Raw genomic sequence first — 15,740 nt, 5'->3', positions numbered from 1 at the left:
CGGGCGAGACAGCGTCAAAATCAGCAAACCTGGACGTGAGTCGTGACAGAGCAAAAAAACACCATCATCATTCGTATCCTTTCCATTCTCTCCTGAAATCCATCCCCGGCCAGACGTAACGGTCACGCGCTATAGGCACCCCAAGAAGATGCAAAGCAGCAGCACACACAGCAATAAAGCAACGCGCAAATCGGTGTAGTCAAAACTCATCTCCTCTATATAAACCCACTGAAAAAAAAAGTCGGCACGTTTTTTCCCCCAATTTCATCTCGGGCCAAAAAAAAAACTCCAGCTCGCCATAGCTCGCCATAGGAGAGGGGATTTCGAAGCTGCTCTTGCTTAGCTGCGGCTGCGAGTGATACGGAGTAGTTCCGGTGATGGAGCGAGCGGAGGAGACGCCGAGGGCGCCGTCGACGGCGCCGTCGGCGAGGGTGTCGATCTGGGAGTCGGTGCGCGCGTGCGGGGTGTGGGGGAAGGAGGTGGACAAGGCCGAGCTGCGGAGGCAGGTCGTCATGCCGCTGTACGTTCGGCGTGCGGTCGCGGCCGCCGTGAAGGCCAAGGACGAGGCCGTCGGCGTGGCGGCGGCGGCGGAGAGGGGCGAGGAGGGGGAGGTGGAGGTGGAGGCGGCCGTGACGCCGGTGGTGGTGTTCGTCAACTCGCGGAGCGGCGGTAGGCACGGGCCCGAGCTCAAGGTGCGGCTCCACGAGCTCATCAGCGAGGAGCAGGTGATGACATCGCCGATTGGCTCGGCCACTCGTGCAACCCTGTTTCCAAATTTTCACGCTTCTCCCCGGTTGTTCCTGTGTGGGTTGTTGGCTTGTTGCTTGCTCTTGGTATGGTTTTCGCGAGTTGCGAGTCATTGATTACTTTTGAGATTCCTTTGAAAATTCGCAGCGATTTAGACGTATTTCTGTGGAATTACACTGTCGGTGACGTATGAACTTTCGTTCTAGAGTGGTACTACTACCGGAAAGAGGGGCAACAGCCTCAGCTCCGCGTGTGATCTGATGAAGATTTTCTGGCTCGACCAATGCCATATAAGGTCAATTCAATTGCTACTTTCTAGAAAATGGATTGCTAGTAGTATCGCACTAGATTTTGATTTTCCATCTCCAAAATGAATTTCTAAATTTCCTGTTGTTATCACGTAGTACTCCGTAAGTAGAATCATGAAGTTCATCGTGCAATTGGTACTATTAGCATTTATGTTGCTTATTGGAGTTTGGACGTGCCAACGAAAAAGCGTGTGTTCTGAAGAGGGGGTGTAGACGTGTGGTTGGGGTCTTGGGGATAGGATGAGGAGATGGAGATTCCTAACATTGCGGTTGGATGATGCGTAGTAAATGCTCATGATAGGTGTTGTGAAAGCTTCAGCCTCCAGCAGATTGTGCATTTGTGCCTCACTTTCTCGCATGGCCCTGGAACTTTGTTGATATGGAGGGATGAAGAAAAATATTGAAGATGGTAAGCGGCAGATTGGCAGGGAGGGAAGATCAAAAGTTTAAACATCAGAATTTTAGCTCCATGCTTGCTTCTGAGGTGTAAGTGGCTGGAGACTAGTTCGGCGGCCTCTAATTTTTGGCTTGACATGCTATTCCAATAGAATACAGTCATTTGATTGTACTGTTATCTTTTACGGAGTTTTTTTTTTTTTTTTTTTTTTGCTCAACATGGAATTACTGGATTTTATCTGGGTTCATTATGCATCAATGTTTGGAACCTGAGGATGTCCTATGTAAGCATTTTGCACTTACACTTTGAAGATTATTCGTAACTGTTTTTTTAATATGATCAACTGATCACTTTATGTATTCACACATGTTTTCAGAATTTTTTCCTTATCCTTTTGTATGTTCTGGGACACAATATTACATACTGATGAAACTATTTCCAGGTCTTTGATCTCTCTGTCGTGAAGCCTTCTGATTTCATTAACTACGGGTTGGGTTGTTTGGAGAAATTGGCCGAACAAGGTGACAATTGTGCGGAGACCATTCGAAAAAAATTGAGGATTATGGTACGTGCGTAATGGACTTTATTAGGGGTACTGCATTTGTTATAAGTTTAGAGTTCTCTGCACGTTTGAGTAGTCAAGCATTAGCATCTGTTAAAACTTATGAAAGGTTGTTGCTTCCTTTACTATCCTATCTACTTATAAAATAATTTATGACAGGGTGTCCTTGTTCTTTCCTTATTTACTGAATTTCTCCTATGTTGGCTACTCATTGTCTTCCAACTACTTTGCATAACATCCTTGCACTAGTTCTTTCTGACAGGTTGCTGGTGGTGATGGCACAGTTGGTTGGGTACTTGGCTGTCTCACAGATCTTTATAGGTTGAAAAGAGAACCAGTTCCACCCACAGGTATCATCCCACTTGGTACAGGAAATGATCTTGCGAGATCATTTGGATGGGTAAGGATCCATATATGATGCAATTGTTCTATTTATATCCTTTCTTTGTAATTTACAGTGTTAACTAAGCTTTTGAGGGAAGGTGAGCGATTCACTCATACTACAACTAATAAGCATATGAACAGGGTGGCTCTTTTCCCTTTGGTTGGCGTTCAGCTGTGAAGCGTTATCTCAGCAAGGCAGCTACAGCTCCCACCTGCCGTCTTGACAGGTGAGATAGGGATGATTGGTCGTTTATCAGCTCCCCTTTTTATTGCTAGCTCACTTGGACAGAATAATGATTAGCTTTGCAGAATATGGTTCCCCTCCTGAATAAAACATATGAATTGTGATCACCTATCTGCTATACTTGTGCTAAGTAATTCAGTGTGTGAACACACAAGATGATCACTCACAGTAAATAGGCAGAGTAAGGTGTTGATATGTTAATTATCAGTTTTTGTACTGCTGATTTTTATCAAGTTCATAGTAACTGTGAAAAGGTGCTTCATCAACTTCTGCACTGAGAAACAGTAATGTTCATGCAGTTGGCAAGCTGTAGTTATGATGCCAGATGGAGAGATAAAAGAGTTGCCATATGCACTTAAGAAAACGGAACCTGCAGACTGCTTGGAACTTTGCCAGGTTTTGACTATAAATTCACCTTATTGCTCTGAAATAAATATATACTTCCTCCGTTTCACAATGTAAGACTTTCTAGCATTGCCCACATTCATTTATATGTTAATGAATCTAAGCATATGTATGTGTTTAGTTTCATTAACATATATATGTATGTGGGCAATGCTAGAAAGTCTTACATTGTAAAACGGAGAGAGTAATATACTTTGAAGTTATAAAAATAAGGGCAATAGTTAATATGCTATTAATATTTCACTATTCACTCCGTACTCTAGTTAATTAAGTTATTTGAAAGCAATGGAGCTATAAACCTGAAGAAAGTTATTTGTATGTTGAGTTATACAATGACACTATATGCTATCTAGGCCAGAAATAATTCAAATAGTTCATGTTTCACTATTTTCAATAGTACTTCAAGTTGCATATATGCTATTCATATCCAATGCGATTATTGCTGTTTCGTGGACTTTATTAACATTTGTTGTGAAGAACGAGATACTCACCAACAATGTAGTCCTGTCCATATAATTATTCGATAGATTGCTCTAGCATTTTGTTTTCCTCTGTCAGTTATCAATAAATGCTTAAAAAACATCACACCGCCTCCTTTTTTGTGAATGTTCTCGGATGAACATGTTAATACATATGGTTTTGTTAAAGGACCAAATCTAATATTGTGCAGGAGAATGGCACTGAGTTACCTGAGAAAGCTTCTTGCTATAAAGGAGTATTCTACAACTACCTTAGCATTGGTAATCCTTAATCAACCTTTTTTATTTGTTCCTTCTGTTTTTTTCCCATGAACTTTACATGGTGATTACATTTGGTAGAAGCATTAATTCTCATGAAATAAATCCTATCTCTATCCTGCCTATGCTAGAGATCTTTAATATTCAGACCATCTGGTTAATAAATTGGTGGTTAGGTGACTAGGTTCTAAGTTTTTGCTTTAGTTCCCATGTGATTAGACTTTCAATAAAATGACAAATTAGTATTTCAGCTGGTCGTTTGAAAATCTGAGTGACATAAATAAACTAAAACTTAAGATGGTGTTCCTAATTGCTGTAATGACATAAAGTTGTAGGACATGTAGATGTAATGATTGTTTAAGTTTCATCAAGAAATTAATACTTGTTTAATGATTTTTCTCTTGTGAATCTTATGGCTTCTTGCAATTATTTGGAATCTTGGTCATCGCTGAGTGCTCCTTATTTTATATTGAACAGGGATGGATGCCCAAGTTGCTTATGGCTTCCACCATCTTCGTGATGAAAAGCCATATCTTGCTCAAGGGCCTGTTGCAAATAAGGTGCTGAGTTGCTGACAGATTTTCTTTATTTCTGTATTGTTAATTAGCTTAAAAGTCCTTGCATTCAGAGTGTTCTAGTTAAATGTCATTATGTCACTTGCATATTTTGTAAGTAGCAGATAAGTATGACAGCTGATAGATCACATATTCCCACACATGCACAAAACTTGTGTTTATGTACCCTCATTTTACAGTAAGTTCCGGATGTTCTATTATCCTACGAAACCTACTGTGCATACCTGATACATGGGTTAGATGAGACACCGCTTATATAACATATTTGAAATTGGAAAAAAGAAATAACCCAGCTTCAATGTCTTATTTGTATGCTTTTGTGAATAATCTCAGTTTCTGTAACATAGTTGTTGGTATCACAGTCATGTTTATCTTATAAATGATTCTTGTAATGATCTTTGTTTTTATTCTCGTGCAGTTGATATATGCTGGTTATAGCTGCACACAGGGGTGGTTCTGCACACCTTGTACAGCAAGCCCTCAGTTAAGGTATATAAAGACAGCCTGCCTTTCCATGGATTCTAAAATGGCTCCAAAGTCCGAACTTTATGGTGTCAGGCAGTTTTGTTTTGATCCACTCAAGAATCCGGAAGCTGCCATGATTTTAGGTTAATTATAGGATTTTTTGATCATTTGATATATTCCCTCCGTTTCAGGTTATAAGACGTTTTGACTTTGGTCAAAGTCAAACTACTCTAAGTTTGACTATTTTTTTAGAAAAAAGTAGTAATATTTTTAACCCAAGACAAATATATTATGAAAATTTATCCAATTATAGATTCAATGAAACTATGTTGGTGTTGTAAATATTACTACTTTTTTCTACAAAGTTAGTCAAATTTAGAGTAGTTTGACTTTGACCAAAGTCAAAACGTCTTATAACCTGAAACGGAGGGAGTACCAAACTTCTAAGATATATCATGGATCTAAACATCGTGATGAATTTGTTCTTAGTTAACATCTGACGACATGAATTCAAGTTTCATGTTTCATGTTGTAAATATTACTACTTTTTTCTACAAAGTTAGTCAAATTTAGAGTAGTTTGACTTTGACCAAAGTCAAAACGTCTTATAACTTGAAACGGAGGGAGTACCAAACTTCTAAGATATATCATGGATCTAAACATCGTGATGAATTTGTTCTTAGTTAACATCTGACGACATGAATTCAAGTTTCATGTGTCCATCATTATCCAAAAAAATTTCATGTGCCCATGGCACTAATCATGATGCAATAGCAATCAACTATGTCTTTAGCTTCTCTCCATGTTTTGATGGTTTAATAAAATTACAGCTATGCTATGATATTCTTCCTTTGTTTGCACACTTCTTTTTATCTTTGTTTGAAGCTGATAGAATGGTTTGTTGTTGCAGGGGGCTTAAGAACATTTTGCGACTTTACATTAAAAAAGTCAATTGTTCTGAATGGGAGCAAGTTACAATGCCTTCAAGGCAAGTTGTTGGTTTCTTTTATATGAAAAAAAAGGCTTTTAAACAATTATGATCCTTAAAAGAATCACTCAACAATTCTGTGAGATGCTGACATTTTGTTAAATCTCTACTACTTTAAATACGCAGTCGTCTTCCTCCCTCCCGTGCAACGCGAGAATATTCCGTAAAAACCCGAACCAGCCCACCCTGTAAAAAACCAAACCGGCCCACCCCGTATTACTCCAGATCCTGTTGCAATAAACGGGTATAGTACTAGTGTAAGTAATAAGCTAGGGATAATGGATGACACTTGGTAACGGACAATGTATGCATATACATGACCTGATGCCATGCTGACCCGTGTTCACAAATCTTCAGCTGAAAATATGAAAAAAAAAGTAATTAAGATTAATACAATAGGTTCAAATATGATTGTAGGATTTTACATATTTTCCTAAATTGTGTGATGCCAAAAGTTTAAAGATACTACTACGTTCCTATATATGAATGTCTTAGTGGCCCTTCATCCTTCTGCCCCAAACATTCTAGTAGTGAAAAACTCTCTCTAAAAATACCAGAAGCATGAAATTCTGATCCTGTATTCCTGTACATACTGGCTGGTGACCTGGTGTGTCAGGCATTCAGAATGTAATGTGTGCTATGATACTGTTATGAAGCTCGGAAGAAATGTCAGCATATAATAAATTCTGGACATACAAGTTGAATTGATTATCTTCCCATTTGGGAGAAGTTTGGAACTTAAGTAGCTATTGTTCTCATCTTTCTTTTGAATGTGCTGTATGAATCCGGTTCTGTATTTCACAGCTTGCATTCTTTTCCCAACTGCAGTGTTAGATCCCTGGTGGTCTTAAATTTATACAACTACGGCAGTGGAAGGCATCCATGGGGTGATCTTAAACCTGATTACCTTGAAAAGGTTAGTAGTTAATATACATTTATCATGTTCATTGCATATGTTCTCTCAATTTTAGTTTGTTTATGTAGGGCTTTCTATGACTATAAAGTTGCATCATGGATGATTGCTCAGTATTCTTTCAAATAATTATGTATTATTTAAGAAATCGTTCTGTCAGTTTAGTTGATGCAGTAGCTAGAATCAGCTGCATTTAATGGGAATGCGCATGCGGTATTTGCATTTATATGCAAATTATGTGTTCATCTTTTTCTTTTCTTGAAAACAAAATGATGCTTTATTCTATTCCAAATCCCAGAAAGGTTTTGTCGAAGCTCATTCCGATGATGGATTGCTTGAAATATTCGGTCTGAAAGAAGGTTGGCATGCTTCATTCGTTATGGCTGAGCTAATTAAAGCAAAGCACATTGCTCAGGTACTTACATTTGTTTGGCACACTATATTTCTATTGAGTATTGGCAAGGAATTGCTCTATGGGAATTTGGGATGCCCATATGGGATCTTATGGTCTGTTGGGGGAAAAAAAAAACTATGAAACCTCAAGTGTTTCATGCAATCCACATTGTCTATAACAAGCTCAAACACCACAAGATTTGCTTGGAGTAGAAAATGTTCTGAATATTAGGTAGACTGGGAGATGTTCTTCAATTTTTTTTTCTGGTCTTCATGAACTTATAATACCTTGGCCTCTGAAACCGCTGCCATGTATCAGGCTGCAGCCATCAAGTTTGAAATGAGGGGTGGCCAATGGAATCGTGCGTATGTTCAGATGGATGGAGAGCCATGGAAACAACCACTCCTACAGGAGCAGTCAACCATTATCGAGATAAACAAAGTTCCTTACCCTTCTCTGATGATAAATGGGGAGCAATGAGATCTTCCCCGATTTCAATCAGGTAATATTCCTGAAAGTTCATTTTTCTGCTCTGTACAGCATCTCGTTTGCTGATAGCTCCCTACTCACCGGTCGTCAGTTTTGCATTTCATACCAGGGTTGTATTCTAGATCGTTAGATTATGTATAGTTCGGGAGCAGCTGCAGGGATTAGCCATGGCCGGAGCACAATCGGGCAAAATGTACTGTTGTATCATATAAATTATGTTGTGTCGTAGGTTATTTCAGTGGAAATCAAATATAACTTGATTTGTAATGTATTTTTACCGTCAAAACAAACAAAAAAATCAAGTGGAAAAACACAATGTACTGTAAATTACTCAGATTTCCCCTCCTGTTATGCCAATTTGGAAATCTTTTGCTGCTGGGCTTGAACTGAGGATATGTTCAGTTTGTCGCTATTTTCAATGCCAAAATTCTGGTAGGGTTGTGAATTGAGTGTCGCCCAGTGAGTGGAATGTAGTAGAACCTATTTAGCTGGTTTAAGTACTAGACTTAACATGAGTGCATGTATGTACTACTTCATATCGACAATAACTCAATATTAAGATATATAAGCTTAGTCTCTAAGATGTGTTTAGGGAAAATAAGTATGACTAACGGAAATTTATCAATTTTTTTAGCTGGTTTAAGTACTAAACTTAACATGAGTGCATGTATGCCCTGCTTCTTATCGACAATAAGTCAATATTAAGATATATAAGCTTAGTCTCTAAGATGTGTTTAGGGAAAATAAGTATGACGAACGGAAATTTATCAATTTTTTAAGTAGTTAAGAGGTAGTATACCGACGAACATGCTTTCATGTATGTATTTGATTCCCAAAATACATCTACATTAATCACATATTATTGTTGCCATATTACACTTTACAAAGCCACTGCCAATGCTTCATCGGTCAAGTTGCTGATTTTCTCATCTACTGGTAGTAGTACAGTAGTACTAGGATCTATCTACAGGCGAGGAGACGGTTGCACACTACTTGTACTTGACCTGTCAATGTTCATATCCTACCGGACACGTCTACTGGGAGAACTTGCCATGTCACATGTACATCTACCGCGGTTGAGATGTTCCCGCCACCACCGCTGCCCGATCGGACGAGTTATCGAACTCCGCCGCCGCCGGAGACACAGCGCCGTTCCTCTCGTCCGAGCTCGTGGAGATGCTGAACGGGCTCATGCCGCCGACGACTTCCTCCGGGATCCGTCCGGCGTCGGCGTCGGCGGCGCCGGCGACGTTGCACGGGCTCTCGTCGCCCCACCTCGGCGTCCGGCTCGCGGCGTACTCGCTGCCATTCCTCACGGACTCGTCGCTCCACCTCCTCTTGAACGTCGGGGACTTGAGGTCCTTCTGGTCGTAGTGCCGCGCCCACGCGCGCAGCCGCCGCAGCGACCGTCTCCCGGAGCCGGAGCCGGAGCCGGAGGCGGCGGCGGCCGCCTCCGCCGCACGGAGCTCGTCGCGCTCGCGGTAGAAGAAGACGGCGAGGTAGATGAGGAGCATGGCGCTGGTGACCACGCCGGTGATGAGGAACAGCCCACCGAAGCTCCGGAAGCTGAGGTTCGACGAGCCGACGGCGCTGCCCTGGCTCTGGCACGCGCCGGGCTCGCCGAGCCACTTCTTCTCGATCTGCGCCATCTTCTCCCCCTCCGCCAGCGTCAGGATCGCCCGCGACACGTCCGCCACCATCGGCGACCCTCTCGGGAACACGAACCCGAAGCCGTCGGTCTTGTAGATTGGTCCGACCATGGTGTAGCCGTCGCAGTACTGCGAGAGGAAGAGCTTGAGGTAGGGGATCTCGTCGAAGATGGCGGCGACGCCGCCGTTCGCCGAGCCTTTGGACAGCGCGTCGGCGTACTGGTCCACCGTGCTGTAGCTCCTCATCCTCCCCTCGAAGCCCATCTTCTCGAGCACCGGCACGATGAAGGTCCCCTCCTGGAACCCGATGTAGTCGCCTCGCCTCAGGAGCTCCCTCACGTCGGTCACCGTCGGCTGCAGCTTCTGGACGGTCAGCATCGACGTCAGGCTCGCCGTGTAGCTCGACGTCAGTATCAGCACCACGAACACCCATATGATCACCACGAACCTCGACAGGTTGCTCTCCAGCTTCTCCTCTAAAAAAAAACACAATTGAAATCGCCACTCAAAAATCATGTTGCTGAATTGGTAGTAGAAAGTACTCCCTCCGTCTCTAAATATTTAACACCGTTCACTTTTTTAAACATGTTTGACCATTCGTCTTATTTAAAAAATTAAGTAATTATTAATTATTTTCATATCATTTGATTTATTGTTAAATATAGTACTACTACTCAAGTTTTTGAATAAGACAAACGATTAAACATGCTTAAAAAGGTTAACGGCGTTAAATATTTAGAGATGGAGGGAGTAGAAATGAGCTAGAGAAGAAAAGGAGGATGCAAGCACGTACTGTGGGAGAAGACGAGGGTGGAGAAGGAGAAGTAGAAGATGAGGCCGAACTGCTGCCATGGCGTGCCGCGGAACTCCTCGTTGATGCGGTGCTCGATCACCCAGACGACGAAGCCGGTGAAGCAGAAGAAGGCGAGGCTGGCGAGCCAGAGGCTGGTGGTGAGCGGCTGCAGGAAGATCCACATGCTCGTGCTCGTCTCCTTCTGCACCGCCACCACCATCGACCACCCCGACTCCGTGAACGGCATCGTGAAGTCCACCTCCTCCATCCTGCTCGCCGTGATCGTCACATCCCCCACCACCGCATCTGCCTTCTGCAAACCAAACATTGCAATTCAACCACTCTGATCGGGTAAAGTGATTTCATGCTTCGTATATGTCATCTAAATAGTTATAATTTTTTGAAAAAAAATTGGCAACATAGATTAGTATTAAATATATCACTCCACAAACATATAGTTAAAATTCAGCTTCTACAAGTTGCAACAAAAATAACAAATACATATGTGAATGAGCTATAACTATTTTCAATTTAATTTGTTTTTTTTCAACTAACAAAAATCGAATTTGATATTGCATGTTTGTGGAGTGTTATATTTTATATTCATCCATGTTATCATTTTTTTAAAAAAAAAATTGCTAACTATTTAGATAATATGTAAACAACGAGTGGGTGAAAATCCACGTCCCTCTGATCGAACAAATCAAACGAACAGATTGTCTCAAGAACTCTTGAACTTTGGCATGTACTGACCTGTGACGACACCTGGTCGACGAGCTTCTCGTAAGATTCCGGGCTATCGGGGTAAGGGTCGTACACGTAGCTCACCGGATAGGGCATAATCTTCATGACCTCGTCGAACACGTCGATGCAGTAGCCGGTGATGTTTCGCCGCCCGGTCGCTGTGACGTTGCCGACGTCGACGAACTGCGTGAAGCCCCGCTTCGTCGGCACGCTGACACGGAGCGGCAGCCCGCTCGGCGACACGGTCCAGCCTCTCGGCGTGTCGCGCGGCTCGCCGGGCCAGAGGATTTGCCTCAGCGTCTTGGCGCTGCCGGCGTTCAGGTCTTGCGTGATCCCGGACTCCGGCGTCCAGAACCCGACCGTCCTGGCGCCCTTGCCGATGATGTTCACGACCTCGTACGCCGGCGGCTGGAGCTGCCCGTCGACGAGCCTGAACTTGCCGGCGAGCCCGTCGAACGTCGTGCTCAGGACGACGTTGAGGAGCGCCGTGCCGGTGGCCGACACGCCGAGCCGGTCCAGGTCCGTCAGTGGCGCGCTCGTCTGCGGTGTCTGGAACGCCGGGCCGGCGACACCGGCCGACTCCGCCGCCGCGGCGATCGCCCACGCCGTGTCGTACGCCCAGAACCTCAGGACGGTCGGCTCACGGACATCGTCGACGGTGGGGTGATCCCGGCGTAGCCTCGCCTTGAACCGCGCCGAGAAGTTCTTGACGGCGTCGGTCTCCTGCACGTACGGCCGGAGGCTGACCACGCCCTGCATCGCGTCGACCTCCTCCGGGGAGAACCTGTCCATGAACGTGGCGACGCCGTCGGTGGCCACCCAGATGTAGCCGCCGGACATCATGCCGAGCATCTTCGCGCGGCGGAACAGCCTCCCGGCGACGTTGTGGAGCATGTGCACGACGAACACGCGCGTCGGCATCGCCCTGAGGCGGTACAGCAGCGCGTCGAGGCGGTCGTCGGTGGCGTCGACGGGCACCGCCGTGCGGTCCATGATCTTGGCGCCGGCGCCCTGCAGCGCGTCGGCGAGCGCCGGGAGGATGCCGCTCCCGTACGGCGAGTCCTCGTACACGACGGCCGCGGCGCGCCAGCGGAAGGCGTCGAGGACGGCGGCGACGGGCGCGGCCTGGAAGGAGTCGTTGACGGCGGCGCGCACGAAGAACGGCGTCTGCGCGGGGGACAGCGACGGCGAGGTGGCGGAGTAGGACAGCACGGGGACGCGGGAGTGGCTGCCGATGTGGGCGACGAACTCGGTCGCTGCCGAGCTCGGTGGCCCGATCATGGCCTGCACCTGCACATTCTTGATCAGGTCCACCGCTGCAACGACAGCAACAACAACGAGCAGCCGCTCAGAAATTGGAGCCAAGAATTTCGCAGTTGAGACTATCAATTATGAAAGTTGTTGATCTGACAGTTATTTCAGCTTCTAATCTGACAGTTCTTGAGACTATCAATTGTGAAAAGAGTTTTGATACCGTTTATTGCATCATTAATCAACTTGATGCATATCACTTATTATTGATTACTGGTGCGAAGTCAAGTCATTTCTAGCATTCTAATCAGTTATTTTTTCGAAATTAGATCATTTCATTGATATGGCTTTCTTTTTTAAAAAAAAAAATCTTAAAAGATGAACAACTCTACATAACAGAAGAATCAAAACAAAAGCAACTATTCAGTGGGGTTCGATGCTTGATTTGAACAAATTGGTATGAACAGATATTGGGCATCAAAACCTAAAGAAAGAACACCAGGTTCTTCTTTCGGTGAGACGTTCCTTGACCCAGATTTAGACCAGATCAGGCAAAAATGGTACTCCCTCCGTTCTATAATACGAGGGATTTTGAGTTTTTGTTTGCATTGTTTGACCACTCGTCTTATTCAAAAAATTTGTGCAAATATAAAAAACGAAAAGTTGTGTTTATAGTACTTTAGATAATAAAGTAAGTCAAAAAAAATAAATAATAATTCTAAATTTTTTTTGAATAAGACGAGTGGTCAAATAGTGCAAGCAAAAACTCAAAATCTCTTATATTATAGGACGGAGGGAGTAGCTTAGGTGCAAAGCAGAGTCTGGGGTGACTGGACTGCAACTACGATTCCATTTTGTTCCTTCAGTCCTCCTGATAATACACAGTCTACACTAATATTACCCTACCAGATAATTATACACTAACACGATTGGCAGTCTTGATCATACGATGACTCATAATATTACCCTACCAGATAATTCTACTCCAGTTAGAACTTAGGAGTACAGTAGAAGCAATGGTACAGTGTACACTACACAGTTTTCATGAATGCTACTGCTGGGTGCTGACATGTGATACTAATAGACAAAAGAACGACTTGTCACAAACTGAAAAGGACCTTGTATATCTATACAAATTATGGCATTTTTTCAGGGCCATTAAAAACTGCACTTGACCATCTCTACAGTAAGTCTATGGTCTATGCTGGAGCCAATGGCCTCACTCCACACGCTTTGGAAAATTCAGAACTCCACGTCGTCCAAATCCGATCGCGCAAAACGCGCAAATGGCACAGGTTTCTCTTATCCCTACACTACACATACTCACACAGACGTCTGCATCTTCAGCTAAAATCTTCTCAATATCGTTGTCAGCTGATCGAAGTTACTTGGTTAGAATTATCTGCTTACATTCGGAAATTAGATTCAGTTTTACAACTTAAGGACGTATGCGAGAGTTTTAGGTCAGCAACGAAAGGGATTGACATTTTAAAACGTCCTCTTCGCATCCTTAAATTTTATTAATATAATCGTCATGTCCTTCATGGCCACTGACATTTTGTGACGAGACAATTTATTTCGAGGAAGACTTTATATAGAACTTGTGACCAGCTAAACAATTCAAGCATCAAGATTTCGTGTACTTGACACTTGACTCAAATCAAGCCTGGTTTGAACACCATAAACCGGACCAAATCGTTGGTACGTGCCATCGTGATTTTAATGGGTAGAGATGACTACTAGTCCAACTCGAAGTGATTAAACAAATTAGAAGGCGACATGCATCATGCATGGAGCTGTAGCATATTGTAGACAAGTAGCAACGGAGGTCTCTAAACAAGCATATCTCATATAGACACGTATCTACTCTGACAAAACTGATAGTATATACAATTGTACGTGAGAGTTGGGGGTCTATGACTAGTGGATTCGAGGTTAGAAATGTCAGAACAATATAAGACTGATTAGCTGAGATCCTAATACAGAAATGGGATTACCAAAAACAATTAATTAATGTCTAATCTGTCCTCCTGTTCCGGCGTTGATTTGAAGACAAGGTGGCATATTCTCTTGACAACATCAGTTGGGTCAGCATCAAGGAAGACAACAAGACCCTTTGCATGCGAGCATATCATTGCAAAAGCTTAATAAGGGTTTTAATTCAACGTTTTCAAGAGAAACTATTCTGATAGAAGGGAGTATCAGCGACAGCCAAACAAAAGAACGTACATATCTACATAATTTCAGGAGCACAGTTGACAATACAACATGACAATGGCAGCTATGAAGCTTTTTTTTTTTTTTTTTTGCATCATCTGCATCAAGATGCTTATGCATCATGCGATGCAGACATATACGTACGAACAACATCTACTGGCTCGGATTACAAAGGACTCAAACCCACACGCGACTATATAAAACGAACAAAAAAACTCCTTAAATTTGCAGATATTTTCGACGTTTTGTGCAAATTCACCCACATATGAGCAGAGCAGAGCATAGCTAATCAGGCCATCAGCAATTGATTCTAGGAAATCGCTGCGAACTATCCATTCAAGCCGTCAAACTAGGCGTCGTAATAAATTAGTACTAGTAGTAGTCTAAGCATCATTAGTTAGTTGATTAGTTCGAGCAAGGAATGGGAGAGGCGGCGAGCTTACCGGCGGAAGCGGCGGGGAGGACGTCCCCGGCCGAGTCCCTGAAATGGAGCTCCACCCTCGTCGCCGACCCGGGGTTCGCGGCGTAGTAGTCCTCCACCGCCATCTGGATGCCGACCCGCCGCCTCACCCCGACCGCCGACGTCAAGTTCAGGATCACCCCGACCCGGACGCTCGCCGCCGCCGGCAGCGCATTCCGCTGGGCCGTGACCACCGGGCTCCCCGCGAGCGCCGCAACCAGGAGCGGGAGGAGGAAGAAGAAGCAGGACCGCCTCGCCATCTACACCCGCATCACAATCTCAGGCTCTCAGCAACCACCACTTGCACTCGCACTAGCAGTTGCAGATTTTTCTGGCTCTCGCCGTGCGCTGCCGCCGCAGTCCAACGCGGCAGTAGCTTTATATACGGATAAAAATTTTACGGGATAGTTTTTTTTTTCAACCAGTCCATCCGATTAAGTTCTAAATTTGACACGAATGCTAATTATTTTTTCAGTGATAAACGATATACCTGTCGACAGCAAGACGTCTATGATAACTTTGTCAATCTCAAAATATGTCGGTCTAGTCTCAGCGAGATACCTACGATGAATTCGTTAATCTAAATATATGCGCATATAATTATTCTTTCAGTGGGATAAAAACGTACTCGTCGACAGCGAGACGTTGGTGGTGACTTCATCAATCTTAAGATATGTCACCCTAGCCTCGACGAAATGCTTGTGGTAACTTCGTCAATTTCAAGATATGCTGATAGGGGGGGGGGGGGCTGTGTTCATATAGGTCAGTGTGTGTAATAAGTGCCTGTGTTTGTGTTTCTAAAAATAATACGGGACTTTTCCGTCGCTTGCATTGTTGACTTGACCTTGCTGCGCTGCTCGGTGAGTGCGTGGCACCGGAAGAACCGGTCGGAAGGGTCGGTGGAAAGGAGGACTCGAGGTCGCGGGACATATGGTCTGTACGGGGAAAACTCAGCGACCGAGCTACCGATTACCGAAGCCAATGGTGATGTTAATCATTTCTTATTCCTCTTTGTCTA

The 15,740-nt window shown here is 43.9% G+C and overlaps 2 protein-coding genes across 3 annotated transcripts; one reads left to right on the top strand and one right to left on the bottom strand.

Annotated features, from left to right (window-relative positions):
* The first annotated feature begins 205 nt into the window (after nt 1-205).
* LOC127762303 (diacylglycerol kinase 7-like) lies at nt 206-7,996 on the top strand. Of its 2 annotated transcripts, none has more exons than XM_052286749.1 (13): nt 206-725; nt 1,895-2,017; nt 2,277-2,414; nt 2,540-2,625; nt 2,942-3,038; nt 3,718-3,787; nt 4,262-4,344; nt 4,778-4,848; nt 5,735-5,812; nt 6,641-6,728; nt 7,024-7,140; nt 7,438-7,621; nt 7,700-7,996. In XM_052286749.1, exons 1-12 carry the CDS (start codon nt 378-380, stop codon nt 7,597-7,599), a joined length of 1,461 nt encoding a protein of 486 aa, XP_052142709.1. In that variant the 5' UTR covers nt 206-377; the 3' UTR covers nt 7,600-7,621; nt 7,700-7,996. The 2 variants fall into 2 exon arrangements, with proteins under 2 accessions (XP_052142709.1, XP_052142708.1); XM_052286748.1 differs by having other exon boundaries at nt 211-725; nt 7,718-7,996.
* Nucleotides 7,997-8,107: 111 nt separating this feature from the next.
* LOC127762302 (glutamate receptor 2.9-like) lies at nt 8,108-15,060 on the bottom strand. Its single transcript, XM_052286747.1, has 4 exons — nt 14,706-15,060; nt 10,804-12,110; nt 10,051-10,363; nt 8,108-9,733 (listed from the first exon to the last, which is right to left on the bottom strand). The coding sequence occupies exons 1-4, from the start codon at nt 14,980-14,982 to the stop codon at nt 8,676-8,678; spliced, it is 2,955 nt and encodes a 984-aa protein (XP_052142707.1). The 5' UTR covers nt 14,983-15,060; the 3' UTR covers nt 8,108-8,675.
* Between the last annotated feature and the right edge of the window lie 680 nt (nt 15,061-15,740).

Source organism: Oryza glaberrima, chromosome 2 (assembly GCF_000147395.1).
Source record: "Oryza glaberrima chromosome 2, OglaRS2, whole genome shotgun sequence".
In the NCBI taxonomy this organism is placed as follows: Eukaryota; Viridiplantae; Streptophyta; class Magnoliopsida; order Poales; family Poaceae; genus Oryza; species Oryza glaberrima.
Note: the sequence above shows the minus strand (reverse complement) of the source record. Positions and strands in the feature narration are given on the sequence as shown.

What these genes read in the sequence shown, in the direction of transcription:
- LOC127762303 (XM_052286749.1), top strand. Translation starts at nt 378, where the DNA reads ATGGAGCGAGCGGAGGAGACGCCGAGGGCGCCGTCGACGGCGCCGTCG. An exon ending in CTACAACTACCTTAGCATTG is followed by an intron (nt 3,788 to 4,261) that starts GTAATCCTTAAT and finishes TATATTGAACAG; the next exon opens with GGATGGATGCCCAAGTTGCT. An exon ending in AACCTGATTACCTTGAAAAG is followed by an intron (nt 6,729 to 7,023) that starts GTTAGTAGTTAA and finishes TCCAAATCCCAG; the next exon opens with AAAGGTTTTGTCGAAGCTCA.
- LOC127762302 (XM_052286747.1), bottom strand. Translation starts at nt 14,982, where the DNA reads ATGGCGAGGCGGTCCTGCTTCTTCTTCCTCCTCCCGCTCCTGGTTGCG. An exon ending in CCTCCCCGCCGCTTCCGCCG is followed by an intron (nt 12,111 to 14,705) that starts GTAAGCTCGCCG and finishes CTGTCGTTGCAG; the next exon opens with CGGTGGACCTGATCAAGAAT. An exon ending in TCGACCAGGTGTCGTCACAG is followed by an intron (nt 10,364 to 10,803) that starts GTCAGTACATGC and finishes TTTGGTTTGCAG; the next exon opens with AAGGCAGATGCGGTGGTGGG.